This window comes from Cicer arietinum, chromosome 4 (assembly GCF_000331145.2).
Source record: "Cicer arietinum cultivar CDC Frontier isolate Library 1 chromosome 4, Cicar.CDCFrontier_v2.0, whole genome shotgun sequence".
NCBI lineage: Eukaryota > Viridiplantae > Streptophyta > Magnoliopsida > Fabales > Fabaceae > Cicer > Cicer arietinum.
Genome location: NC_021163.2, coordinates 58272348 through 58296727, shown reverse-complemented (window position 1 = coordinate 58296727; position 24380 = coordinate 58272348). Strand labels below are relative to the sequence as shown.

Sequence of the window (24380 nt, the reverse complement as noted above, 5' to 3'; positions counted from 1 at the left end):
AACTAAAAAGTTGTATAATTTATGGTTTTATCTGTATTGATTTAGAAAACGTCTTTTATATCCAAAAAATAAGGCCTTACCATATATGAAATAAAGAATACTTTTTCTTAATAAAAATTATTTCACAACTATGACATTAAAAAACTATATTAGCAAAATTGCTTTTCCTTATCTAAATATCTAGTACTACACCTCTCAGTATCCAGTGAGTATAGGAAATTGGGTTTTTTTGTTTTAGTTATTGATTGCATGGATTTATATCATCAGATTAAATGATTTAAATCTCAATTTAAGTAATTTTAGATTCCGTTTGGATTGATTTTTAATTTTTCTATTATGAAGTTCAATTTGTTTGATTTTCATTTCAGTAACTCTATTTTAACTTTTTTAAATTTAAAAATTAAAAAATTTATTTGGATTATTATTTTTAAAAAATTTCTTTATAAAATTAGTTTTAGTATTATACTTTTTAAAATTAAAAAAATAAATTAGATAAATAGTATTTTACTTCTCATTTTTCAGTTTTTTTAATTTTCTGGTCAAAAATTATTTTAAAAAATTAAATTATTAAATAAATTTTTTGTTTTTCTCATCTCTAATTCTGTTTTTAAAAACAAATCTTTAAAAGAATTTTTTTTTTAAATTCTATTCTTTAAAACAGTTTTCTAAGTTAAATTTGTAAAATAATTTTTTAAAACTAAAATATAAAAATATTTCAAATATATCTAAATAAGTTTTAGAATCCCGTTACAAATGAGTTATGGCTAGTTAAACATGTGCCAAGTCTCTTCCATCCACATCACACATCCTTGCTCATTCATTGGCAATTTTGACTAAAAAATGAAACAATTGAAATTTTCACCAAAAAAAATGTTGCAATGTTTAAGCCACTAGAATAGCAAAGAAGATGTTCCAAGCCAAAGAGGAAAATTCTTATTCCAAAGCAAAACGTACTCCAATTTGTGAAGTTTTTTGTTATAAAACCAAAAACTAAAATAAAAAGGGAGCTCTTTCAAGAAATAAAACTTATATAAAAAAATTCATCAAAAAATAAAAAATAATGACTGTAATCAATATAACTTTCCTGAAAATCCATAATTATTATTGCATCGATTTGGTAGTTTAGTATACAAATATTAAAAAATATGTAATAATTTCCAAAAAAAAAATTATTTTATTAAATTGTCTATTTTAACTATCAGTAAATTTTTTATTATTATCAATGTATTATTATATTTTAAAAATTGTGTATAGAAAAAATAATTGAAGTTACATTAAAAATTGTAAAGACAAATTTTATTTTTGATAAAATGATATTTATTGTGAGCATAATAAGTAAAATGTTTTTCTTTTCTGAATAGTACTATTTTCCCTCTCCTAAATTATTTTAATAGAAAGATTATATAGTACTATTTTCCTTTTCAACAGTTTTGTAGTACCACACAACAACTTTTACTACTTTTGTTTTCTGATTGTACGACATTAGAATGCAAAGAGTGCACGCACTACATGTGTTCATGTACTTTTTTTCTTGTTTTGTTATGACTCATAATAAATATGGTATTGTACTACATTTGTTCGTGCGATCCTACTTTTGAGATTTATTGATTCATATATATATTTATCATTCAACTTTCAGAGTTCTCTTGTGGGTTTGTTAGATTCTTATCTCACCTCCTTTAAATTTCTTTTCTGCAATTCATCACTCTCTTTGTTCATTGCCACAAAGGTACCATTATTTTAATATTTTATTTAATGGCTTTTATATTTCAACATTATTATTTTATTCTCAATTGCTATTAGAGTCGATCTTATTTGAGAGTTGTGACACTATCTCTCTTAATCAAAACTCAAAACTGATGATAATTGATGGGTTAATCTTTCATTAAACAATAATTTAGGTATTTTAATATGTCACACAATGTAATTTTAGTGTCTGTATCAAAATTACAAAAACATAAAATTACTGAATCAAAATTACAAAACATAATGGGAATAATGCAGTGAATAATTATAAATATAAATTAGAATGAGCGAGCCAAATCTACATTTTAGGATAGCAAATTATGATTGTGAAAATTTGGCTCCAACAATAATTTACTTTACTTTCTTTATGAAGATTGATTCACTTATTGGAAAAAGAGGATTTGCTGATTCAAATGGGAAATATAAACAATGAAGAAATAGAACTCAGAGAGATTGAGAATTTAGAGAGAGATGACATTGAAAAGGTTGGAGGAGTTGAGGTAGAAGATGCAACTACAATAGCACCATGGAGAAAACAGATCACAATTAGAGGACTAATAGCTAGCATACTTATTGGCTTAATGTATAGTGTAATTGTGATGAAACTGAACCTCACAACTGGACTAGTCCCTAATCTCAATGTATCAGTTGCACTCCTTGGCTTTGTTTTCATTAAATCTTGGACTAAGATTCTTGAGAAAGCAAATATTGTTTCAAAACCTTTCACTAGACAGGAAAATACCATAATTCAGACTTGTGCTGTTGCATGCTACAGTGCATCTTTTGGAGGTGAGTTTTTTGTATTTTTATTCAATATCTGTGTTTACAATTTAAAATGAATTATTTAATGTTGGATGCTACGGTGGCTCGCCTTTATAGGTGGTCCAATGTAGGCTAGTGCTTAAAGTCTTGAAATTCTAACAACGATATCAGACTTTTCGGAAGTATAAGTTAATGGCTCACCTAGTCTCAACTCGTCGTACAAACATCAATTAGATCATCATCTCAGTCAATGTAGTTCATCCAATAAGTGGAATAGTCTCAATGGATTGGGATTTTTGTTCTTCACTCGACTAATTCTAACCAATTTTGGTTCTTAGTCAATGTTGTTCATCCTATAAGTGCAATAGTCTCAATGGATTATGATTTTGGTCATTTGGATCTTCGTTTGACTAATTCTAACCCATTTTGGTGTATTGTAAGTAAAAATGAAGAAATAAAAGTGTGTATGTATTTGTAATTTTCTAAATTTTACTTGATTATTTATAGGTGGTTTTGGATCATACCTTTTGGGTTTGAATAGGAAGACATATGAGCGAGTTGGAGGGATTAATACACCAGGGAATACTCCTGACACCAAGGAGCCTGGAATTGGTTGGATGACAGGCTTTCTCTTTGTTACTTACTTTGTTGGGCTATCAGCTTTAATTCCCTTTAGAAAGGTATTGCTTACGAATGGATCTGGATTTTGTGCAGTCAAAATTTTCTATGATTTTCACTTGGTTATGGTTAATTGAATACATTTTGCTATAGGTTGTTATCTACTTTACTAGTTTAACTGTCCAAGCAATATATAAATGTAGTGTGTGTTTGGTTTCACGCGAGAAGAATCAAAAGTAATTCCACGTGCATAAAATTTATTTTGACATGTTCAAGTGATGTTAATTGGAGTTCATTTTGCCTCTAGCATTGATTTTAATTTGGAGTTAGAATTTGTAGTTTTTGACTTCAAAGTTCAAACGTGATTTTTACATTCAAAATTAATGTTCAACTCACTTTTACGTGAATGTATCTAAACATAAACAATTTCGTATTCGACTCACTTTATTAAAAATCAATTCATTCAAAATAAATTTGTCACCGCAGAACCAAACACACATGTAGAAGTGATGACTTGGGTTTAGAATAACTTGAATGTTGTTTGCTATGTTATTTAACAGATGATGATAATAGACGCCAAATTAGCTTATCCAAGTGGAACTGCTACAGGTGTTCTTATTAATGGATTCCATACTCCTAAAGGAAATGTCATGGCCAAGTATGATTATGAAACCAAATATGTTTGTGTTATTTGTCTTCTATATTTTGTAATTTCAAGTTGAACATATAAAACTTGTTTGTATTCTTTCACAGGAAGCAGGTTAAAGGTTTCACTAGTTTCTTCTCATTCAGTTTGCTTTGGTCTTTCTTCCAATGGTTCTATGCTGGTGGAGACCTATGTGGATTTTCTCAGTTTCCTACTTTTGGATTGCAAGCATGGAAAAACACGTGTGTGCTTTGATTCCATATCTCATTTTAGTATTATGAATTAGAACTACACTGGCACATGTTGTTACATTCAACCATGTTTATTTTTTAATATTATTATTGGTATTTATGTGTCAATGTCGTGTCTGTGTCTACGTTAATGCTTCATAGATCAGAACTATGATATTTTTGTCCATAGTCATTGATTAAAATGCTTGAACTTTTTTGCAGGTTTTATTTTTATTTCAGCTTGACTTATGTTGGAGCAGGAATGATTTGTTCTCATCTTGTCAATTTATCATTGCTTTTTGGTGCTGTGGTTTCATGGGGCATTATGTGGCCATTGATCAGAGTACTAAAAGGAAATTGGTTTCCTGAAAGTTTACCAGAAAGTAGCATGAAGAGTCTTAATGGTTATAAGGTCTTGATTTGAATGAACAACAATTAAAAGGCACTACAAATTTGATTTGAGTTTTTCCATTTTAAGCCTCAACTTTCCTTTATTTTCACGGTGCAGGTTTTTATTTCCATTGCCTTAATCCTTGGTGATGGACTCTACAATTTTGTTAAAATTATATATTTTAGTGCCTTAAATTTTCATGACTGCATGAAAAAGAGGAATCACGATACAGGTAAATAAATAGCCTTTTATCACTTTACAGTTCATAGGTTATGTAATGAGGAAATTGGTTAGAGACTGAGATAAAAAAGGGAGGGAAGGATGTGATAGAGGTTTGCAAGGAGTTACATAAAACTGTTTTGGGTGGTTTGGATTGTGATGGATTTGAATTCTCTGCAGTCACACAATCGTGTGGATCTCTCGACTAATAGATTAAAGCTCAGATGGCTTATATGTCTAAGATGTATTTTAAAGTTGATTTAATAAAGTTTGAATATGAGCCGTCTTGTCTTCATCCAACGGTCGAGACCCCTTGACTGCGTCACGGAATGCTTTCTTTGACCGCAGAGAATTTGTGTAGGGGTTCCGATAATCAACTAATTATTTTCCTTACTATTCTACTTTTGATCCTAGTTTGTATCAATCTACTTGAATGGATGCAATCAACTAATTTTATGCTTATTTCTTAAAGAAAATAGCTTTTAAGCCTGAAGTTAACTATGCAACATGTTTTTATTATTGGTTTTTTGGAACATACAATACCTGGTAATTCATAAATGCCATAACAGATATATGCATGCAATAGTTACTAAAGCTACATTTGAGTTCTCATATTTCTTTGTCAAATCTAATACATCTTCATTTCCAGAAAATAACCAGAACCAACCTCTAGACAGTATTATACGCGACGAATTGTTTGTTAGAGAGAGCATTCCTATATGGTTAGCATGTGTAGGCTATGGAGTATTCACCATAATTTCCATCATTGTTATCCCTTTCATATTCCCACAAGTGAAGTGGTACTTTGTGGTAGTTGCTTATCTCCTTGCACCAGTACTTGGCTTCTGCAATGCTTATGGTGCAGGCTTAACTGACATGAACATGGCCTATAATTATGGAAAAGTTGCACTTTTCATTCTTGCAGCCTTAGGAGGTAAAAGTGATGGTGTTGTTGCTGGACTTGTAGCATGTGGACTTATAAAATCTCTTGCTTCAACTTCATCTGATTTAATGCAAGATTTTAAGACTGGTCATCTAACTTTTACTTCGCCGAGATCGATGCTTGTAATGCAAGCTGTCGGTACAGCAATAGGTTGTGCTGTAGCTCCACTCTCATTCTTTATTTTTTACCATTCTTATGATGTTGGAAACCCTAATGGCGAATACAAAGCACCATATGCTATCATCTATAGAAATATGGCAATTCTTGGTGTTGAAGGCTTTTCTGCACTACCAAATCACTGCTTACAATTCTGTTATGGGTTTTTTGCATTTGCTGTGTTGGCTAACTTGATGAGAGATTTGAGCCCAAAAAATATTGGGAAATGGGTCCCACTTCCAATGGCAATGGCTGTGCCTTTTGTGGTTGGTGCTTACTTTGCAATTGACATGTGTGTTGGTAGTTTGATAGTGTTTATTTGGAGCATGAAGAAAAGAAATGAAGCAAGTTTGATGGTTCCAGCCGTTGCTTCTGGTTTGATTTGTGGAGATGGGATTTGGGTTCTTCCTTCAGCTTTTCTTGCTTGGTTCAAGGTTAATCCACCAATTTGTATGAGCTTTTCTGCAAATAAGTAGAAGTTCCCTAGAAGATCTTTAGAGGAAATAGGTGTAGAAGTTAGGGGTAGTTCATAAAGATTAGTCAAAGGAGAATCTAGATGTCACTTTAAATGCCTTGGACAATTAGTGCCAAAATGTTTTGTATTTGAGAGTGAATTGGTGTAAATAGTTTTTTTTTCTTTCTTTCCCGGCAATTTTATATTATTATTTTAAGTTTATTCTTAATGAAAGAGAATTAATTTATCTTTTTATTAGAGTATTTGTTATTAGTTATCAAAAGATGTACAATAGTTAGAGGTATTTTGATAAATAAATAACTAATACAATTAAAAACTTGAAAGTAGTCTTATAAAAAGGAAAACAAAGAAAAATCTCAAGAGAAACAAATGTATTATAAAGATAAAGGAAAATTGCACTCACCTCAGAAAGATGTCTAAATGACACATTCAATTTCTCTATTTTCTAAAAGCCATTTATATCACTCAAATTGTTTTGATTACTGGTACACATTATGCCGTATAAAGTACAAACTCCTTTAAATGTGGAATTTTAAGGATATTTTCCCTCCTCCTACACTTCTAAAAAACCACACATGTATTTCGCAAAAAGAAAAAACTACTTATTTCCGTCTTTTTTATAAGAGACAAATGAGTCAACAAAAATTGATATATTTAGTCTATAATATGAACCAAATACATTAATTTTTGTTGACTCATTTGTCTTTTATAAAAAAGACAGGAGGTAATATGTTTTTTCAGAAAGTATACTTTTAAAGTGCATGCGGTGTTGTGGAGGTGAGAAAAGAAGCACCATAAATTTTGCCCTCGTCAGTGCACACAGGCCTCATAGCAAAATCCAGATTTTATGATATCTACTATTCTTTACCGTATGTAATAAATTTACATTAGTTTTCTTTGCAAAGGTTCAAAAAGTTGACATTATCTTTAAAGCTATCTATCTCTATAAACAGCCTAGAAAGTCTTTTCGGCATCACAAAGAGTAACTACAGTGAGCCATCCTTCTTCACCATTAAAAAAACAACAATTGGATTATAGGAAGAGAAATAGAGATTAAACTAGTTAAATGCTATCTCCTGAAGGACTTGAAGTGTCTTTTGATGAACCTGCAAGCAAAGGAACAAAAGACACAAGTCATTCAGTGGATCATGGAGATGATTATATATGGCTGGTTACTTTAAGAAATTATTTAATCTGCAAAGCTAAGCACCGATAAGAAACACCAAATATGACATGAAGAAACAAAAGAGAAAATAGATTGATAAAGTCACATGGCAAAAGCTTTAAAGCACTAGATAGCTCTTGTCCTATAAACACTTTAAAGTTTGAGTCGTTTGTGTAGGTATTATGTAGATAGGCTCTCCACTTTGACAACCTTTTTAACAATTACATGGAAAATCAAATGTATTAAAAATAATAAAGTGAAATCCATATTTTTCAGAAACGAAAAATAACTTTGCACTTGGTAGCTGATTTAGCACCGAGTAATGAAATTTCAAATGAAAAATGCAGTGATAATATGGAAATTTTAAAGAAGCTTATGCATAAAATTAGAGATAGATATTTATGATAGAAAGGATGGCACAAATATTTCCAACGGGGTAATGTACAGGCAGCACATGATTTTGGAAATAGAATTGTTTATGGATTTGGTAAAGTGAGAAAAGAATTTACCCATTCCAGATGTTGTGCGGTGATACCAGAGTCAGTTCCAGCATATATACCGGACAATACCTGGAAGAAATAGAAAAATATATCAATTGGAAGTGCAAACACAGGCAAAGAATGTCATTCAAATCTACTGTGCCGTAAAGCTATGAAGAAAAATCCCGACACAAACACCTGACACGACAAGGACTTGGATTCCCTTGAGAGAGAGCAGTTTTCAACTGAACCAAGTATTTTACAATTCCAAGTAATTCTCAGGCTATATTGCATAAAAGAAAACCATTCAACTTAAAAACATGAAATCATTACCTTAGAGACTGTTTCGAGAAACATGCCAGGGCGTACGGGAAGTGGCTTCCGTCCTGTCACACTTGCCTGTATATAGTGACAGACAAGTTAAATATGTCGTTGACTATAACTTCAATGCACGCAAAACACATTCACATGTATAATAATACACATTCATCTAATTCAACTCACCCTTCCACCAATTCCTATTGAAACTCTTTCATCTTCACCATCGTTGCCAGAGTTGTCTGCACCTTCATCTTTTCCTTGCATCACATTTTTTATCATACCGAGCACAATTTTCCCAGGTTTTAAAGCCACCAATTTAGTTAGGAAGTTCACCTGCACTGACAACAGTTTTAATGATGCCAAAAGCAAATTTTTGACAACGAATAACCATTAAGTTTAGTTTTAGGTCGCTACATATCCAGTGAAAATTTCCATGCCCTTTTAAACAAACAATAAAATCATATGGAACTGAAAATCATATGTGGAAAAGTCGCATCAACATACCTCGGCCTGAGGTAGAGTATATAATCCACGGTCATTTCTTTCGTCCAAAATCCCCCCTCCCATCATATCACGAGCTTCTTCTCTAATCAAAACAAGCCTTGCAAGCAGTTTTCGATCAGGCACAATAGGACGTGTTTCCATTGTCTGAAAAAGTATAATTCAACACCAACCAATTAACCAATCAGGGTCTAGAATTCATGTGGTTTCCTTGCATAAGATTTCAGATAGAGCAAATATTTTTATCATTCAATTGGAAGAATAACAAAAGTAAACCAGTATTTTAGAAAGCTTCTGGTGGATAATACCAAAAAATAAAGATGTATAACAATTTCTTGTTTTCCTAAAGTAACACTCATTGTGAAACAGAGGGAGTATAATCCTTGAAATTTCTATCAATACCTCTAACAAATCATCAGCTTGGTTGGCTATGTCATTTAGATTTGCCCCTGGGATATGAATCTTCAAGTCATTCTCGCCTTTAAATAAACCACCACCTGCTGCAACTCGGCGTAACAATTCATATCTGCTTTCCTTTTTGGGAGTTCTACAAAGAAGACCAATTACTTGAACCTAAAAGACAAAAGGAGTTCACATTGTAATACAACTTGGAACCATCTCCGAATCAAAAAATTGTTCGTGAAGTGGCTCAAAGAACTTCCTTACATGGGGTGGGCATTTTTTTGTTAGATGTGATAATACTGTCTCTTTGATAACTTCCAACAGTGACTTGCGCTGCATGAAAATATGTGCACAATTAATTCCCAGCCACAACTTTATGACACTGTTTCATGTAAAGAAAAAAAAAATCAAAGACTCAAAGCCCTTCCCCCCATTTTCTTCTTTTCCCCCTTCCCTGCTATTGGGTTGTGTTCTAAAGAGAAGGGAGCACCATCCCTGCTTTGAAATTTTCTTCATATATTCATTTAGGGTCGGAATACTTGGGATCTTTGAGTATAAACCTAGGGATTGCATCTAAGTTTCTTACTACCTTTATTAGGTAATCCTTAAATAAATTCCTATGCTAAAAAATATTTCTTGGCAATCAAATAGATTTTCAATTTGTGAAACTTGATCTACTTAATGAGAACATTCAATTCAAATTGAAGTGTTGAACTGATTTAATTTTCATTTTACAAACAGTTATTGGGTGTGTAATTACAAATTATGTCAATTTTGACACCAACGGTTGCGCAGGCATGTGCGTTGTGATTATTAAGCTTGCTAGGCTGTAGTATTTTGGTTAACTCGGTCTGTAGTTTGTACTCCTACCAAGGTTTTCATTAAGAGTTGTTACAAACGAATCCAAATGTAGATTTGTAATAGAATATAGCTGGAGATATTTCCAAATGAAATGGAACATATATGTTTCTATGTATGGTTCCACAAGTTCCTAACTTTAGTCTGAAAATCGCACCTTGTCGTCATGGTCCTGCTCAGCAAGCTGGATCATGTAATCAAGGGCCATCATGAAATCATTTTCCATCTGATCAACTCTCTTACCAATAACTCCTTGTGCAGCCAACTCCACTGCTATTTTTTCAGATTCTTCATCCATATCCATGTCTTCCAACTAAAGCAATAACAAATTTATACATGTAATACATTAGGGGCTCGCCACAAAATTCCAGATTAAGATTAAAGTTCAACAACTTATCATGCAAATACAGAAACATGACCAAAAAATACACTTAAATCACATTCAATCACTTTTATTTTCTAAAATTATTATCATATCACCATGTGTCAGTGTGAGTGCCGTGTCCATTACTTGCATTTGTGCTTCATAGCTAATAATAGCTAAGAAACGCATTGTAGCTAGAAATAAAAATTGAAATAACATGATAAGTAATAAGTGATTAATAAGCTTAAGCAATAATAAGAACAATAACGGAAACAACTTACGAGTGTAATCATTTCCTGCATAACAGAGATAACTTGATCTCCTCCTTTAAGAAGTGCTTCACGTTGAGCAGATGTATCACTATTATTATCCGAACTTTCCCTTTCATTTCGGTTAAGAAGTTCATCCACTGGGAATCCACCACCAACTTCGTAACTCGTATCGCTTAAAACGATTAATCGATTCTTTTTTTCTTTTTCTTTTAGCTTATTCAACTTTAGATACCGTTGGTAAGAGGAATTTAAGTTTGGAAAATACGAATGAAAAAAGTTAGGATAACATTGTGTGGGAATTGGAGACAATATTGAAGCGCCAAACATTTTTTTTTTGTCTTTTTTTTTTTTTTTCAGTTCATGATATAATAATAAATGGCTGTTTTGTTGGGGTTTTTCTGGGTTTTAGATTACAAAACTCAGTGTGAGAAGAAGAATTGCAGCGATATTGGATATGATAAAGCAAAATATCATTAATGTAGAAACCTTTTTATATGTGTAAAATACATAAAATAATAAGAAGCCGTCTTAGCTCAGCTGGTAGAGCGCGTGGCTTTTAACCACGTGGTCGTGGGTTCGATTCCCACAGACGGCGTTTTTTGTTTTTTTTTTTAATTTCTTTTTCCAAGTTTGGTTTTTTGTCAATTTCATTTTTTTTATTTTTCCCGTTTTTGCTTTTAACATTTTAGTTTAGTTTTTCATCCTTTATTTTGGTTTTTTATTTAATATAAATATGTATTTTTATGTTTTAGTCTCAATAATTTTTTTATTATATTTTGTCTTTATTTTTTTGTTTTAATTTATATAAAATTTATTTTTATTAAAATTAATTATCATTAAAATTGATTATTGCACTTTTTTATATTAGTAACAATTTAAAGATTAAAATTAAATATTATGTATACTGCAAGGATTCATCCAACAAAAATTAATTTCATATAATCGAAACATAAGAGTAAGGATAAAAATAAAAAATAAAAATTTACAATGATTAAAATAAAACAAAATATTACATATACTGAAATAAAATAAAAAATACATAACTACATAAATTAATTGTATATTTAAATCTAAAAAAATCTTGTAAAATTGTCAAATTCTAATATCATTAATACACATGACTCCGAGTAAAAGGTAAATGACAATGTACACTATATAAAGTCTAAATAACATTAAATATGAATATGACCTGTTATATATTTATTTTCTAAGTCTAACCCAAATTTCTTAAAAAGTTTGACAAGACTTGACACTTTGTTTATAAGTCTATTTTGCGAAAGTTTACGTTTTTGTTTGGAAAATTAAAGAATCACACTGTTCTACTGGTACACAAACTTTAGATTTTTGGCTTCTATAAGTTCAAGCCCAATATACATTGAGACCCTAGAAATGTGGATCCAAGCATACTTATTTACGACTCAAGTGGTAAGAGGTTCATAGTAATGAGATTAAATTATATATATATATATTTAATGTAGGTTGATATGTTTAAATTATATAAAAGATTAAAAAATATATCATTTAATACAAAGTATAAAATTTAATATAATAAAAGTATTAAAAAATATTATTTGTTTATTTTAATAAGTTGATGTTAAAGATCATCGAAAAACTTTTAGTGATATGTAACTTGACATTTTAGTTAAAAAAAATGAGTGCTAAAGACGTTGTTTTTAGTTAATATGGCTTAAATATATGATTGTTCCATCACTTGCGTGTTTTTTTGTTTTAGTTCGATAAGCTTTTTTGTTTGATTTTTATCGTTGTATTTTTTTTATTTATTCTTTACACTTGTTATAAACCTTGTAAAATTGATTTTTTTTATTGAAAGCAGTTCCTACAACATATATAATATTTGATTTTAGTCTCTAAATCATTAAAGATATAAAGAATTACATGAACCAATTTTGCAACAAATAACAAAATTATTTACAAGGACAAAATCAAATAAAAAAAACTTTCAAAAATTAAAACAAAATAAAACTGTTTATTTACAAGGACCAATCATATTTAAACCAATAGATTTTTAAAAAGTATTGACTTCACTGTATATAAAATGTCTAGTGTAGCTTAGGATTGATGTGGACTATACAATAAGTTCCCATCCATCGGGTTTAGGCTAAAGTATTTTCAACCTTAGTTGGAGTGAAATGATGCTTTAAAAAATTTCAATAATGGGAATTAGATGGGTTTTAAAATTTTCATTAGTTGACTCTGGATTATTTTGTCTTTGATATAACCTATGTTTTTACTCCAGAAAGTACATGGTGGATTTTTTATGTAATCTACAGTGTTGCTTAGTTCTTAGAATGCATATTGACCTTTGTTTCTTGTACAAGAAGTGCTTGTATATTTTTTTCAACATAACATAAACTGATAAAAGTAGTTCTTGAATTGTCTGCAGGTAGACAGTTTAGGATCATAAATAAGAGTCACACAATAGCTTAATGCAAATTTAACAATTATTGATAAGATAAAACTCTCACCTTAACTAGGATGAAGTAGACATTAATCATGCATACTGCAGTCAATGCATGTTGACACCAAATCCTTTGATTATAACTACATGCTGTTAATAATTAATCGGTTAGATCAAGTTATTATGGATCAAAACCGAAGTACAGCTAAGCTAAGTTGAAGATACTCCACGCGCAATTGAAGATGATGTCGGTTTGTTTCAAAGATTTTTGCAAATAAATATCATTTATCCAAACAAATGCCCCAAATTCCATTTGTCATCCAACATTATGAAAAGATTATAATAAAAAAAATATGAAAACAATAATAATTGTTAGAACACCTATTAGATTTAAGTAAATTTCTATTTTAATTCCTGAAAATATAAGACGCTACAACTTTGATCTCTGACTCAGCAAAAAAACTCAAATTAGTCCTCAAATCATTAAAATGATAAACAATTTAATCTATGATATTATAACGGCCATGGACTATTTTGACAGGAAATTGCATCTTTCTAAGACTTTTACGATATTAAATTGTATCTTTCAAGAAATATTTTGATGGTTCGATTACTAATTTAGGTTTTTTAATGAGTTAGACATCAAAATGACAGTATCCTATACTTTCACAGACTAAAATGGTGGTTTACCCTTTAGATTTACTAAGAGTGCATCAAGAAACTTGGTCCTGCTACAGGAAATAAACTATTATTCTGGGGCAATCAATTATGCTTTTGACTACAAAAAGTTTAAAGGATAAAACCAGGATGAACCACAAATCAAAGAACCAAGACTTTCATACTCAATGAGCTAAGACAACTTACACCACCATTATCAGTTGACGTAACATCAATTAGAAACATAACTTCCAATTTTGAGTTTGTCAGCAGCTAACACATATGAGACAGGAACCAATCGTTTTGATGAATCATGTGAGATTTCATCCTCAATTTTAGCGCCTCCCACTTCACTAGATTGACTGTCTTTACCTTCTACCTCAATTAGTTTGTGCTTGTTCATCCCAGAAGACACTATTTTTCTGACTTCTTTTCGTGCTTCCCTTTCAGATAATCTCAAATCTTTAAAGCCCTGTTCGAACTGCGCTTCATCCTCTGGCGAAAAGAATACAACCTCCTTATTTCCTAGCTCTTCATACAATTTCTCAATCTTTGCCTTCCACAAGAGGCCTATTTCAGTGTCCATCTTTTGATAAGGAGTCCTTAGCAAGTATTCATCAATCCCACCTGCTTTGTCTATGCAACGAAGGGCGTGAGTTGTGACTTTAACACGAATGTGACGATCTAGGATATAACTAAAGAGCCTCTTATCCTGGACATTAGGTTTCCAAGTTCTCTTTGTCCTGTCAAGGTCAATAGAAAAAGAAACAAATTTGCATCAACATTGTAGTCTTCTTTCCCTCTTTCAGTCTCCCAAACATACAATAAAAGGAAATTCCTAACACAAAAATGAGCAACCAAAAGATAACATTAAAGTTCTAAATTGATTTACGATCACTTAACCAGCAAACAAATTCATTCTTGTATTATCATGCAGTTACTGCAATGTGACAGGCAAGATCATGCAGGATGTCAAAATATCGCAAGCAGGACTGTTGAGATTGATTTTCATTCAGTCTAACAAATAAATGCAGCAACCAATAGGATATATACTTCTAAAAATTAGTGCAAGCCAGCCATCGAGAAACTATTATTTTTATTATCAAACACATCCAAGACTAATGAATTGAGAAGACCAATTCTATTGCAATGATACTCCCTCCGTCTTTGATCTTTGGTCTTTCAAAAATTGGGCACACATACTAAGAAACAATAAATTTAGACAAGTATAGACTCATTTACTCTAAAATCATTCAGTAACATTTCATGTATGCTTTTGGTTTTTGTAAGGATAGAGAGAGAAAAGCATGCTTAATTGTAACTTGCTTTTCTAAAACAACCAAAGTTTAAAAGATCAAAGATTAGGAATAGAGGGAGTGGTAGATATAAACCACAAAAAAAAAAGAGGTAAATAGTAAAGTTTAGAACTCAATCAAGATTACAACCACTAACACGGAGTCCATTGAAGAAAATTAAAGCCAGCAGCATCCCCACATGGATACTCCAAGAAATGGACTGTTTAAGTGGGTCACTAAAACATTCAAAACATATTGGATTTCAGTCACTTAATAAGTGAAGAGACAACTAGGAAATCAATCATACATGTTCAACAATCCTACCTTTTTCTAAAAAATATATGAAGTGGAAATCGCTATTTCTTACGCACTAATGGTCATTTTACAATTTGAACACCGTCCTTGAGGTTAAAAAGTTACCACTGAGCTAACACCTAACGAAAAATGATATTTTATAGATTTGCTTAGTGGACCATAAGATGATCAGTTTGTTGACTCTTTTAATTTGTAATCTGGAACTTAATCTTATACTGTTGAGAATATTGATATAAATTGAGCCACCTAACAAAACTTCATACTGAAATTTCAATAAAATTTGATCATGTTAATATGAAATGTCATGTGACTTGAATATATTTAAGCATTTACATTCTAAAACAAATAAAGATTACTATTAACTGAAAATACAAACGATTACTAGAAGTCTAGAACAGTACTGGGGTCCAGAGCAAATCAAATCTAGCATATATTTATATAAATGGAAAAATGTCAATGTTATTTACCAATCAAATGAATTAAGAATCATGGTACACCTCTTACAATAATTGGAAAAGATGTCTACAGTGCAGAATATATTTAGTTAAGGCCAACTAACAAGCACAAGGCCAGTCAAGAAAAACAATGAAAGCCGCCCATGAAAATGAGAGATGATAGAGAAAAACAAAGGAAGAACCAAAAACAGAGAGTTGTTAAAGCAATGAAAACAAACCAAGTACTGATGTAAGCGGTATAAATTGTAAGTAATAACAATGAACATGGTGTTCACTTAACAAGTACATGTAATAGTTTTGTGTTCCACACTCCATAATCATAGGCATCTTATGATGGGTAAGATGCTTATGACAAGGATGTAAATAAGCTAACTACATTTATAAGAATTGCCCCACAGCTACTTACAATTGGGACACACTTTCTTGTGTTTCAAGGGAAACTTTGGTGAAATTTTTATTGCTCGAGTTTAGAGGATTTGTCAGGAAGAATGAGTACAAAATGTTATCGCAATGTACATTACATGTGGATCTGTGGTATTCTAATCAGCAATGTTGTCAATGGCGGAAGGCTGAAAATCCATCATATAAACATGTCATTGCAGCCTATGGCACTGCCATGACAGATATTACTTCACAAATTGCTTATGAAGGTTGTCCAAAAATCTGCCATAGCCACCATTTAACAACACTGCTATTCAAATAGAAAATATTGGTTCTTTTGGGAAAAATCATTACCCAGGGACATTCAGGTTTTCATAGCCCTGCTTTGTTGCTCTTTATGAGGGCCTTTGTTAAAAAGACAAAGGGATTGAAACACATCGGAAAGATGTATTTGTACTAATTCTTTAGTTATCGTTGTTTTCTATTCTACATACATGGTCATATTTTGATAAACACCTTAACTAAACGCTTATGTATAAATTATTTCTATATAGATAAAATAAAATCAAACTATTTCCATATAGGCTATAAGTTGTTTTTCATAAGCTATCTTAGAGAACCTGTTGCGATAAAGTGAAAATAGCTTATGAACATGCTGTAAGTTGTTTCCACATTCTCTCTTAAATAGTCTCACTAGTATTATGGACATGTCGTAAGTTGTTTCCACAATCTCTCAAACAGCCTCACTAGTGTTATTTGAGTAGATAAGCACAAATAAGTCATTCTACATATACCTACAATTAGGTTACCTTAATCCATAAATCTCTTACTCCCTTAAAATTAACCTATTCTTTCCACCACAATTCACAAATAAATCCATATGCAGCAACACTAATAGAACAAAATCATGAAAATTTCAAACATTGTTACCAATTAGAAGCAACAAATAGTAAAACAAAATTAGATAAAAGAATAGAATACAAACTTGTTTCCACCATCTTCACTAACACTATTGCCAAACTGAATGTGTTTTCCAGCAAAGAGACCGCGTTTCGCACGATTCATCACGATTTTGCTCTTTGGAAGAGATTTCTCCAACGATTGCTTCAGTCGTGGAGTCATATTCTTCTCTCCGACTTTCTTGAGAACTTTCTTCATCATCTCATTTCCTCTAAAAGCCATTTTTCCTAATTATTCACTTCACAACAAAATATATTCAAAAAAAGAGTCAGTGAAGAGAATGAATAGGTAAACGAAGACAGAGCGAGCGAGTGGGGATCTGCTGCGACGCGGTTCTATGGTGCGTCCGCAGATCGGGATTGAATCGCATACGAAGAAAGAAGGTACCTGGCCGGCGAGGAGCAACTCCGGGTGAGTTTTCCGAGCAGCTCCGACTTTCTCGAGTTGTTAGTGAATTGCGGTGCTATAGAAGGGCAGGCAGCGGCGGCATTTTGGAGCTTCGGCTCAGTTTTGTTGTTTTATTTATTTTATTTTTCTTATTTTAATAATTAATATTAATTGATTCAATTAAATACTATCTTATGTATATTTTTTATAGTAGATTTTTTTTCTTCAATTTTGTTGTGCATTTAAACTAATTTATTCACAATTTTGACATTTTTTTATTTAGTTAAATAACCAAAAATATATATACCTATATAAAAGGATAACAATTTGGCTATAAGACTTTCTCTTTCAATCTTATCGTTATTTTCAACTATTTTATTCATACTTTTATTATTCTTTACTAATTAACTAACAATCTTATATAATTGTATAAATATAAGTATTTTTATCAAAAAATAATAGAAACAGATTGTTTGTATTTGTCTAGACACTGTTAATAATAACAACAATTAAACATAAAAAATTAGACCGACCAACAAAGACTTATAATCTACTTTAAATCACATTCATATCAATTTAAAAATAAATAAAAAATAGATAAAACAATAATGACTAAAAAATATATCTGGTTAAAGGCCAGGATTTCTTCATTCTGAAAATATTCTCATCACATTCATTATTATCCACATTAAGTTACTATGTACAAATATTGAGCCCATTTGTTATTTATTAAAATAAAAGTGATTTTAGTTTTATATTTTTAAAATTAATTTGTTATTAATTAAAAAAGTAATTTTGATATTAGATTATATATATATATATATATATATATATATATATATTATTAAAGATTTTAACATGATAAAATATCAATTAAAATGTATTTTTTTATTATGAAAAACTTCTCATTTTAATCATTTTTTAAAATTTCATTATCATAAAAAGTTATAGCAAATAAATAAAATATTTAAAATAATTTTTTATGAACAGTTATGTAAATCAATTTATTATTTGAATTTAAAAAAATATATATAATAAATATGCCCTTATTTTAAAATATAATTTTGGTTAACATGATTTTTTTTAGTTCTTGTAAAATTACAAATCTTTTAAATTTGATCCCTATAAAATTTACGGACCAAAACTTGGTTCGCCTTTGTTCTATGGGGACTACTTTAGTATCTATTTGGGGGACTTGATTTCAAGATGAAAATGCTACATAGAAACTAAAAGAATAGATGAAGATAGTGTATTCGCATTTGTTCATCCCATGTTAGCCAAATTCGAAGGATGGACTTTCTTTGTAGATGAGTCAAATATAAAACTCAAAGTTTTTATTAATTATTTTTTTAAGCCATAAGAATCAATTGTAAAAATTGTTAGATTTTATATACTAAAAAATCAATATAGAATAACTTGAAATAGTAAATAATTATTTTAAAACACATAATAAATTGATAAATAGCATTAATGGATTAAGAAAGAGATTAATTGATTACTTTAAATGGGTTAATTGATTAATGTGTGATCCTATATTGTTGATTAAGACTATCAAGTCCTTATTGTTATAGATACATGATATGAACAACTAAATGATGGTTGAGGAGACATGACCAACAATAACAATACAGAAAGTCCTGGTGTTTTGAACAATGGAATAAACTCAGCTATCAATGAAATTACAAGCCTATCTGCAATCAAAGTAAATGGATAAAGTTTAGGAATCAAAACCATGGATATGCAAACAAAGATACTTACAAATCCCCAACCACTTTTAGTGAACTCTTGTCCAACAGTTCTGAACTTGCAGTTGGTACTAGACATAAAGAGTTCAATATAAGGAAGCTCATCAACAATAGCCATAACCCCTCCTCCTGACGGTCCACGCATAAGAGCATCGATATACGCCTTTGGATCTCTCAATGTAACTATCCTAGATGGTTGTATATTGAGTTCATCTATAAGATACCTTCTTGCAAATGAACCATCTTGAATTCCAATTGGTTGAGTACCTGATATCAAGCTATCAATTCCTTCAATTTGTGAGGAAAGCTGCTGTACTGTGAGGATGGATGTTAAGCTTGCTGTGTAGCTTGAATTGATAATTAACACCACAAAAAGCCATATGATTAGCACAAATCTTCCAAGACCACTCACAGTGTTCTCTCCTGTGTAAAATCATAGCAGAAAAGAAAATCAGAAATTTATACCATGTAGCAGAATATTGAAAATATATGAATGAAGAATCTGCCAGACACATACTGTGTGAGAAAAACATTGTTGAGAAAGTAAACCTGCAAAAGAAGAAACCAAACTTAGAAAAATGTTACTCGATGTTTAAGTAAAGCTTAGTTTTAAAAGATCTCCCAAACAGTCTCACAAGTGTTTATGCCAGTAGATAAACTCAAACAAGTCAATCCAAATAGACTCTATAGCACACTAACCAAAAGATTGTCATAAGTTGCTTCTTGGGCGAACCACGGAACTCTGGATTGTGCCTGTGCTCAAGAATCCATACAACAATTCCCACAAAAAGAAAAAAGGCGCCGGTCACGCACCACATTTGAGCAGTGAATGGCTTGAGGAAAGACCAAGGACTTGATTTGATCTCCTTGACAGGGACAACAACTACCAGCCCTGATTCCATGAAAGGTTGAGTGAAATCCAAAATCCTTGTTCTGTTTGGGACAATTGTAATATCTCCAACAGTTGCATCATAGATCTGAAGAAGGAAATAACAAAAATCAACACAACTAATAAAATTTGAAGAAACCTGAAACTCCTTTGGAAACCAGAAATCAACTATAGATACAACACTTCAAAATTGGTCTTGTTTTGGAACCTATGGTTCCAAATTGAGTCCCACTGACTCCATATTTTTCTGTTAAATATCTTTTGTTTATCAACTTCAATCCAATACTACGGTCCAAAAAACAACATTATCTCTCTCGCGCTCGAGCGACCTGCCCACTTATCATTAATTATGAGCCATACCCAGCAAAATTATATTTAGAAACTTACATTTAGTGCAACATCATTGACAAGCTGGTTGTAGTTGGGATTTCTATTACCATCTCCATATAATATATATCGTCGTGGAACAGGATAAGGCAACAAGTTTATGGCTGCTTCAAAGACATCAATGCAATAGCCTCTAACACCAGGTGGATTCTTGTCCTTTGAAACAAACTCCAAGTAGCTTATTCTATGAGGCACTGCTATTCTCAGTTGCCTTCCATTGTTAGGGAAAACCCATCCTCTTGGTGTAGCTGTAGTTTCACCAGGCCACACAACACTAAACAGTTTTTGATTGCTTGTTGAAGTGTTTGGAGGTTTCTTGTATAAATTTTCTGGAGATAAAACTGATAGACCAGAGTAATTAGACCAATAACCGATCCTCCGGGAACCCGCATCACCGATGTTAAGGATATCATATGATGGATGAACAAGATTCTTTTCTGCGTCAAACTGAATCTGACCACTCAAACCAGTGAAGTTCATTCTAAATATTGTGGGGAGAAACAACGGACCGCCTTCGAAAACTCTACTAATGAAAGTACATTTGGAGGAAATGGGGAGAAGAGTTTTCAGCTGACATGCTTCACTCTCACTCTACTTCAGACGCAACATATAATATATTAGCATTTCATTTGGCACTTGGTGGCAACTTCCAAACCACTAGCAACCTTCAAAGATGAACAAATTTAACTAAGTTTCAAATGAAGCATCGAAATAACCACAAAGTAGGGAAGAAAAAAAACATTTACTTAACAATCCTAACCATATCACAAAGTGACACAAATCACACAAAAAACAAAAATCGACATTTCCATAGTAGTCTAAATTACAAAATAGACATGGATATGAACTATGGAGTACATTCATCTTTGAGGTTAGATTTAATCGTTGTGTCTGACATGCATCATTCTGACACTCATACGACACCTCAAATAAGTGTCCCAAAAATATAACTTGTTTTTCTTCACTTCAATACACCTTAGACCCCTTAGACACATCTCATGCGCAACTACAGAGATTAAAGACGTGTCAAAGGAATGATGATTAATGATGGAGGTTAAAAGCATTAAATTTAGTTACATCATGTTTATTTTTTCCAAAAGTTGATGCATCAATGAAGGTGAAAAACTATCTTATATGTATCAGTGTCAGCGTCCTACAAGATCTAAACTCTAAGCTGTGTTCCTCACAACAATTTCATGACCTTTCTAACTCTCAATACTTCTCTTTAACACATATTCTACTCATTACACATCAATTTAAGCCATTCAACCTTAAGTTTAGTATTCTAAATCATTTAAGCTTTGTAATATTATAATTATTATGCAAAAGTATAAGTATTCAAAATAAATTTTTTTAAGTTACTTGATATGTGAACAATAGTTTAGTTTATGACAGAACCACAAGGATACATGTATGAAATCATCAGGTGGATATATAGTGATTATTTTGCAATAAAAGATAAAGGCAGGGTTACTCCACATGTAAGTGAGTGAGGTGGTTGACCTATAACATGCATCTCATCCACAAGCCTCAAATCATATGAGATTCTCCCAAATTTGCACAAACCATAAATAAAAGAATTGTAAGTTACCACATCAAGAATGAATTTTTTACATTGCATTTCTTCAAAGAGATTCACAGCTTCGTCCACCATTTTAATATTACAAAATCCATTAATCATGATACTATAGCTTTGAATGTCAGGAGTCATTTCCCTTTGGACCATTATGTTGAATATACTATTGTCTGTGTTCACTTCATTTATCAAACAATATCCATCCATTAAAGTGTTATATGTAACAACATCCGGTTTTATGTCTTTTTTATCGTCACTGCAACCACAATTTTAGCTTTTTTCACTTTTCTTTCCTAATAAAAAAGCATCAACCAATGTATCAAAGGTATACACATCTAGAGTTTGGTGCACTAGTCTACCCTTAGGACGACATTTGCCTCCCTTTAATAGGACAAGCGGAGATCAAACCCGCAACATGTCAAACCCAATACCTATCTTTTTACCACTAGATCAAACCATTGAATTTTGCATTGAGCTTTTTATATAGCGTTTCTAGATTATTATGATATTTCATATAGAGTGGTGGAAGTAAATCCAATGAACAAGAAGGTACATATTGTCATTGTTGATGGTCAGCAAATGGTTGATTCTTCAGGTTCATAATTGTCTGTTTAATATAAAATACTTTCATTTGTGGTGAATATGTATTGTATATAGAATGCTGTTTTGAGATGTGAAAGTTATCTCCTTGTCAATCATAATATATTTCCTATCGGACATAATTTATAAATTGGACAAAAGGATATATCTCAATTGTGACTTAAATGCATCAATTGTGATCTAATGGTATATTATTAATGGTACGCAAGTGAGGGACTTAACTGCTCCATCATCTTAGAAGCCACCTGTACACATTCTTGGGTTTTGTTTGTTATATTTTTGCAATACAAAGTGTGTGGATTCCTGTGCTGATAACAAATAGGTTTAGTAGAGGTTCAAATGACTATCATGATACAAATTACTACTAAGATATCAAATATAAGCAAAAGTAGGTTAAAGAACATCGATGTAAGTGTGTAACCTTATATGTAACAGGCATTGTGAATATGTCACCGGTTTTACCGATGGTTTGTTCCCTGTCCCTGTCATGAGTTGCAGACAGAACAATGGCACAATTCATCATGGTGCTGATTTACTATGCGCCGATCGATATAAGAACGGTAAGATATTTGTACTAAACAGATATAAACAGTTGAAACATGAAATAAGTCTATTATTACAAAACTTTTAACTTTGATTAAATTCATTTAACTTTTAACTATAATTACAAAACTTCAGATTGATTTTTGTCATGTATACTAATTTTAGAACCTTATGAATTCTTGAACCAAGCAGAAGCAAAGAAGATAACAAACAAGCCTACCTTACTAGTACCGTTTGAGTACGAAGATTTTGGGGAATGAATTCATGCTAAAATCTTTGAAAAGTTTATATACAAATTTGTACAGGTTCTATGAAAAATTTAAACCAAAGTTTAAGATAAATACTCATCTAACAATGCAAAATCAGGAATTACAAAGAAAATAGGATCACTAATCACAACAAGACTATCTGATTCATCCTCTCGGTCTCAATGAATATTGAAATGCAATTTTTATCATATAGTTAACCATCAAGATGTTTACTATTGTTAAATGTATTAGCTATGTAATCCAGTTAATACAAAAAAAAAAAAAACCAACACACATAAGACAACAATAATTTTAATATTCTACAAATTTCTTTCAAGTTGGAACTCACCAATCTACCAATTTGTGAAGTATAAACACACTTAACAAAATTGATTGAAATGATAAATTAATGTTGAAACATTGATTCAAAATAATAAAGTTTAAATAGAAAAATATCTCACCTAGTTTCTGTCTTAAAGAAGACCTCTCACAATCATTTCTCGAAGAAGTTCCTTCGCTTTTTCATTTTCATCACTTTTGAACAGAGAAAGAATAATTATTTCGTAAGTTAAAGCATTTGGAATGCAGCCATTGTCTTTCATTTTTGAGAACAAATCCAAGGCTTCGTCCAACAAGCCCTTGTTACAAAACCCTTGTATCATAATGGTATATGTATAGACATCTAGATTGTAGCCTTTGACCAAAAGATATTCAAAAATCTTTTGTGAATCCTTTATTCGTCAACTTTTACACAATCCATTGAGAAGAATATTATACGTGCACATATTTGGTTGAATACCCAAGTCTTTAAATTTTTTCAATAATGCAATTGCCTTGTCAACATCATGGCTTTTGCATAAAGCATCCAATATAGAATTGTAAGTATATATATTAGGTGGTTGGCCCCTATCATGCATCTCACAAACAAGCTCCAAAGCATATGTAATTCTCCCCGATTTGCACAAACTATCGATG

General features: G+C 31.3%; 4 protein-coding genes, 1 non-coding gene and 1 pseudogene across 7 annotated transcripts; 2 read left to right on the top strand and 4 right to left on the bottom strand.

The window, feature by feature from the left end:
* Window positions 1–1449: 1449 nt before the first annotated feature.
* Window positions 1450–6352, top strand: LOC101512083 (metal-nicotianamine transporter YSL3). Of its 3 annotated transcripts, XM_004498435.4 has the most exons (8): window positions 1450–1729; window positions 2120–2535; window positions 3016–3188; window positions 3687–3784; window positions 3880–4014; window positions 4225–4414; window positions 4511–4625; window positions 5262–6352. In XM_004498435.4, exons 2-8 carry the CDS (start codon window positions 2160–2162, stop codon window positions 6185–6187), a joined length of 2013 nt encoding a protein of 670 aa, XP_004498492.1. In that variant the 5' UTR covers window positions 1450–1729; window positions 2120–2159; the 3' UTR covers window positions 6188–6352. The 3 variants fall into 3 exon arrangements, with proteins under 3 accessions (XP_004498492.1, XP_073223927.1, XP_073223926.1); XM_073367826.1 differs by lacking the exon at window positions 2120–2535; XM_073367825.1 differs by lacking the exon at window positions 1450–1729 and having other exon boundaries at window positions 1764–2535.
* A 663-nt stretch (window positions 6353–7015) lies between these two features.
* Window positions 7016–10987, bottom strand: LOC101511767 (protein PEP-RELATED DEVELOPMENT ARRESTED 1, chloroplastic). Its single transcript, XM_004498434.4, has 9 exons — window positions 10558–10987; window positions 10070–10225; window positions 9319–9387; window positions 9055–9225; window positions 8656–8799; window positions 8335–8484; window positions 8164–8229; window positions 7861–7920; window positions 7016–7292 (listed from the first exon to the last, which is right to left on the bottom strand). Exons 1-9 carry the CDS (start codon window positions 10873–10875, stop codon window positions 7245–7247), a joined length of 1182 nt encoding a protein of 393 aa, XP_004498491.1. The 5' UTR covers window positions 10876–10987; the 3' UTR covers window positions 7016–7244.
* Window positions 10988–11070: 83 nt separating this feature from the next.
* On the top strand, window positions 11071–11143 carry TRNAK-UUU (transfer RNA lysine (anticodon UUU)). The gene has a single exon. It is a non-coding gene; the product is annotated as a tRNA-Lys (tRNA).
* A 2556-nt stretch (window positions 11144–13699) lies between these two features.
* Window positions 13700–17573, bottom strand: LOC101511437 (uncharacterized). Its single transcript, XM_004498433.4, has 3 exons — window positions 17418–17573; window positions 17056–17268; window positions 13700–14367 (listed from the first exon to the last, which is right to left on the bottom strand). Exons 2-3 carry the CDS (start codon window positions 17250–17252, stop codon window positions 13857–13859), a joined length of 708 nt encoding a protein of 235 aa, XP_004498490.1. The 5' UTR covers window positions 17253–17268; window positions 17418–17573; the 3' UTR covers window positions 13700–13856.
* A 1339-nt stretch (window positions 17574–18912) lies between these two features.
* LOC101497074 (glutamate receptor 3.4-like) lies at window positions 18913–21629 on the bottom strand. Its single transcript, XM_004498392.4, has 4 exons — window positions 20439–21629; window positions 19862–20139; window positions 19680–19711; window positions 18913–19585 (listed from the first exon to the last, which is right to left on the bottom strand). The coding sequence occupies exons 1-4, from the start codon at window positions 20916–20918 to the stop codon at window positions 18969–18971; spliced, it is 1407 nt and encodes a 468-aa protein (XP_004498449.1). The 5' UTR covers window positions 20919–21629; the 3' UTR covers window positions 18913–18968.
* Window positions 21630–21776: 147 nt separating this feature from the next.
* The window catches only part of LOC101497408 (uncharacterized), a 3851-nt pseudogene continuing 1247 nt past the window's right edge, over window positions 21777–24380 (bottom strand).

Excerpts from the sequence above, each read along its gene's own strand:
- LOC101512083 (XM_004498435.4), top strand. The coding sequence starts at position 2,160 with ATGGGAAATATAAACAATGAAGAAATAGAACTCAGAGAGATTGAGAAT. Across the intron at positions 3,189-3,686 it reads CTTTAATTCCCTTTAGAAAG|ATGATGATAATAGACGCCAA; the intron begins GTATTGCTTACG and ends GTTATTTAACAG. Across the intron at positions 4,015-4,224 it reads TTGCAAGCATGGAAAAACAC|GTTTTATTTTTATTTCAGCT; the intron begins GTGTGTGCTTTG and ends ACTTTTTTGCAG.
- LOC101511767 (XM_004498434.4), bottom strand. The coding sequence starts at position 10,875 with ATGTTTGGCGCTTCAATATTGTCTCCAATTCCCACACAATGTTATCCT. Across the intron at positions 9,388-10,069 it reads AGCAGGACCATGACGACAAG|CGCAAGTCACTGTTGGAAGT; the intron begins GTGCGATTTTCA and ends ATTTTCATGCAG. Across the intron at positions 8,485-8,655 it reads ATACTCTACCTCAGGCCGAG|GTGAACTTCCTAACTAAATT; the intron begins GTATGTTGATGC and ends TTGTCAGTGCAG.
- LOC101511437 (XM_004498433.4), bottom strand. The coding sequence starts at position 17,252 with ATGGCTTTTAGAGGAAATGAGATGATGAAGAAAGTTCTCAAGAAAGTC. Across the intron at positions 14,368-17,055 it reads AGTGAAGATGGTGGAAACAA|GACAAAGAGAACTTGGAAAC; the intron begins GTTTGTATTCTA and ends TGACCTTGACAG.
- LOC101497074 (XM_004498392.4), bottom strand. The coding sequence starts at position 20,918 with ATGAACTTCACTGGTTTGAGTGGTCAGATTCAGTTTGACGCAGAAAAG. Across the intron at positions 19,712-19,861 it reads CAACTTATGACAATCTTTTG|GTTTACTTTCTCAACAATGT; the intron begins GTTAGTGTGCTA and ends CTTCTTTTGCAG. Across the intron at positions 19,586-19,679 it reads AACAATGTTTTTCTCACACA|GAGAGAACACTGTGAGTGGT; the intron begins GTATGTGTCTGG and ends GATTTTACACAG.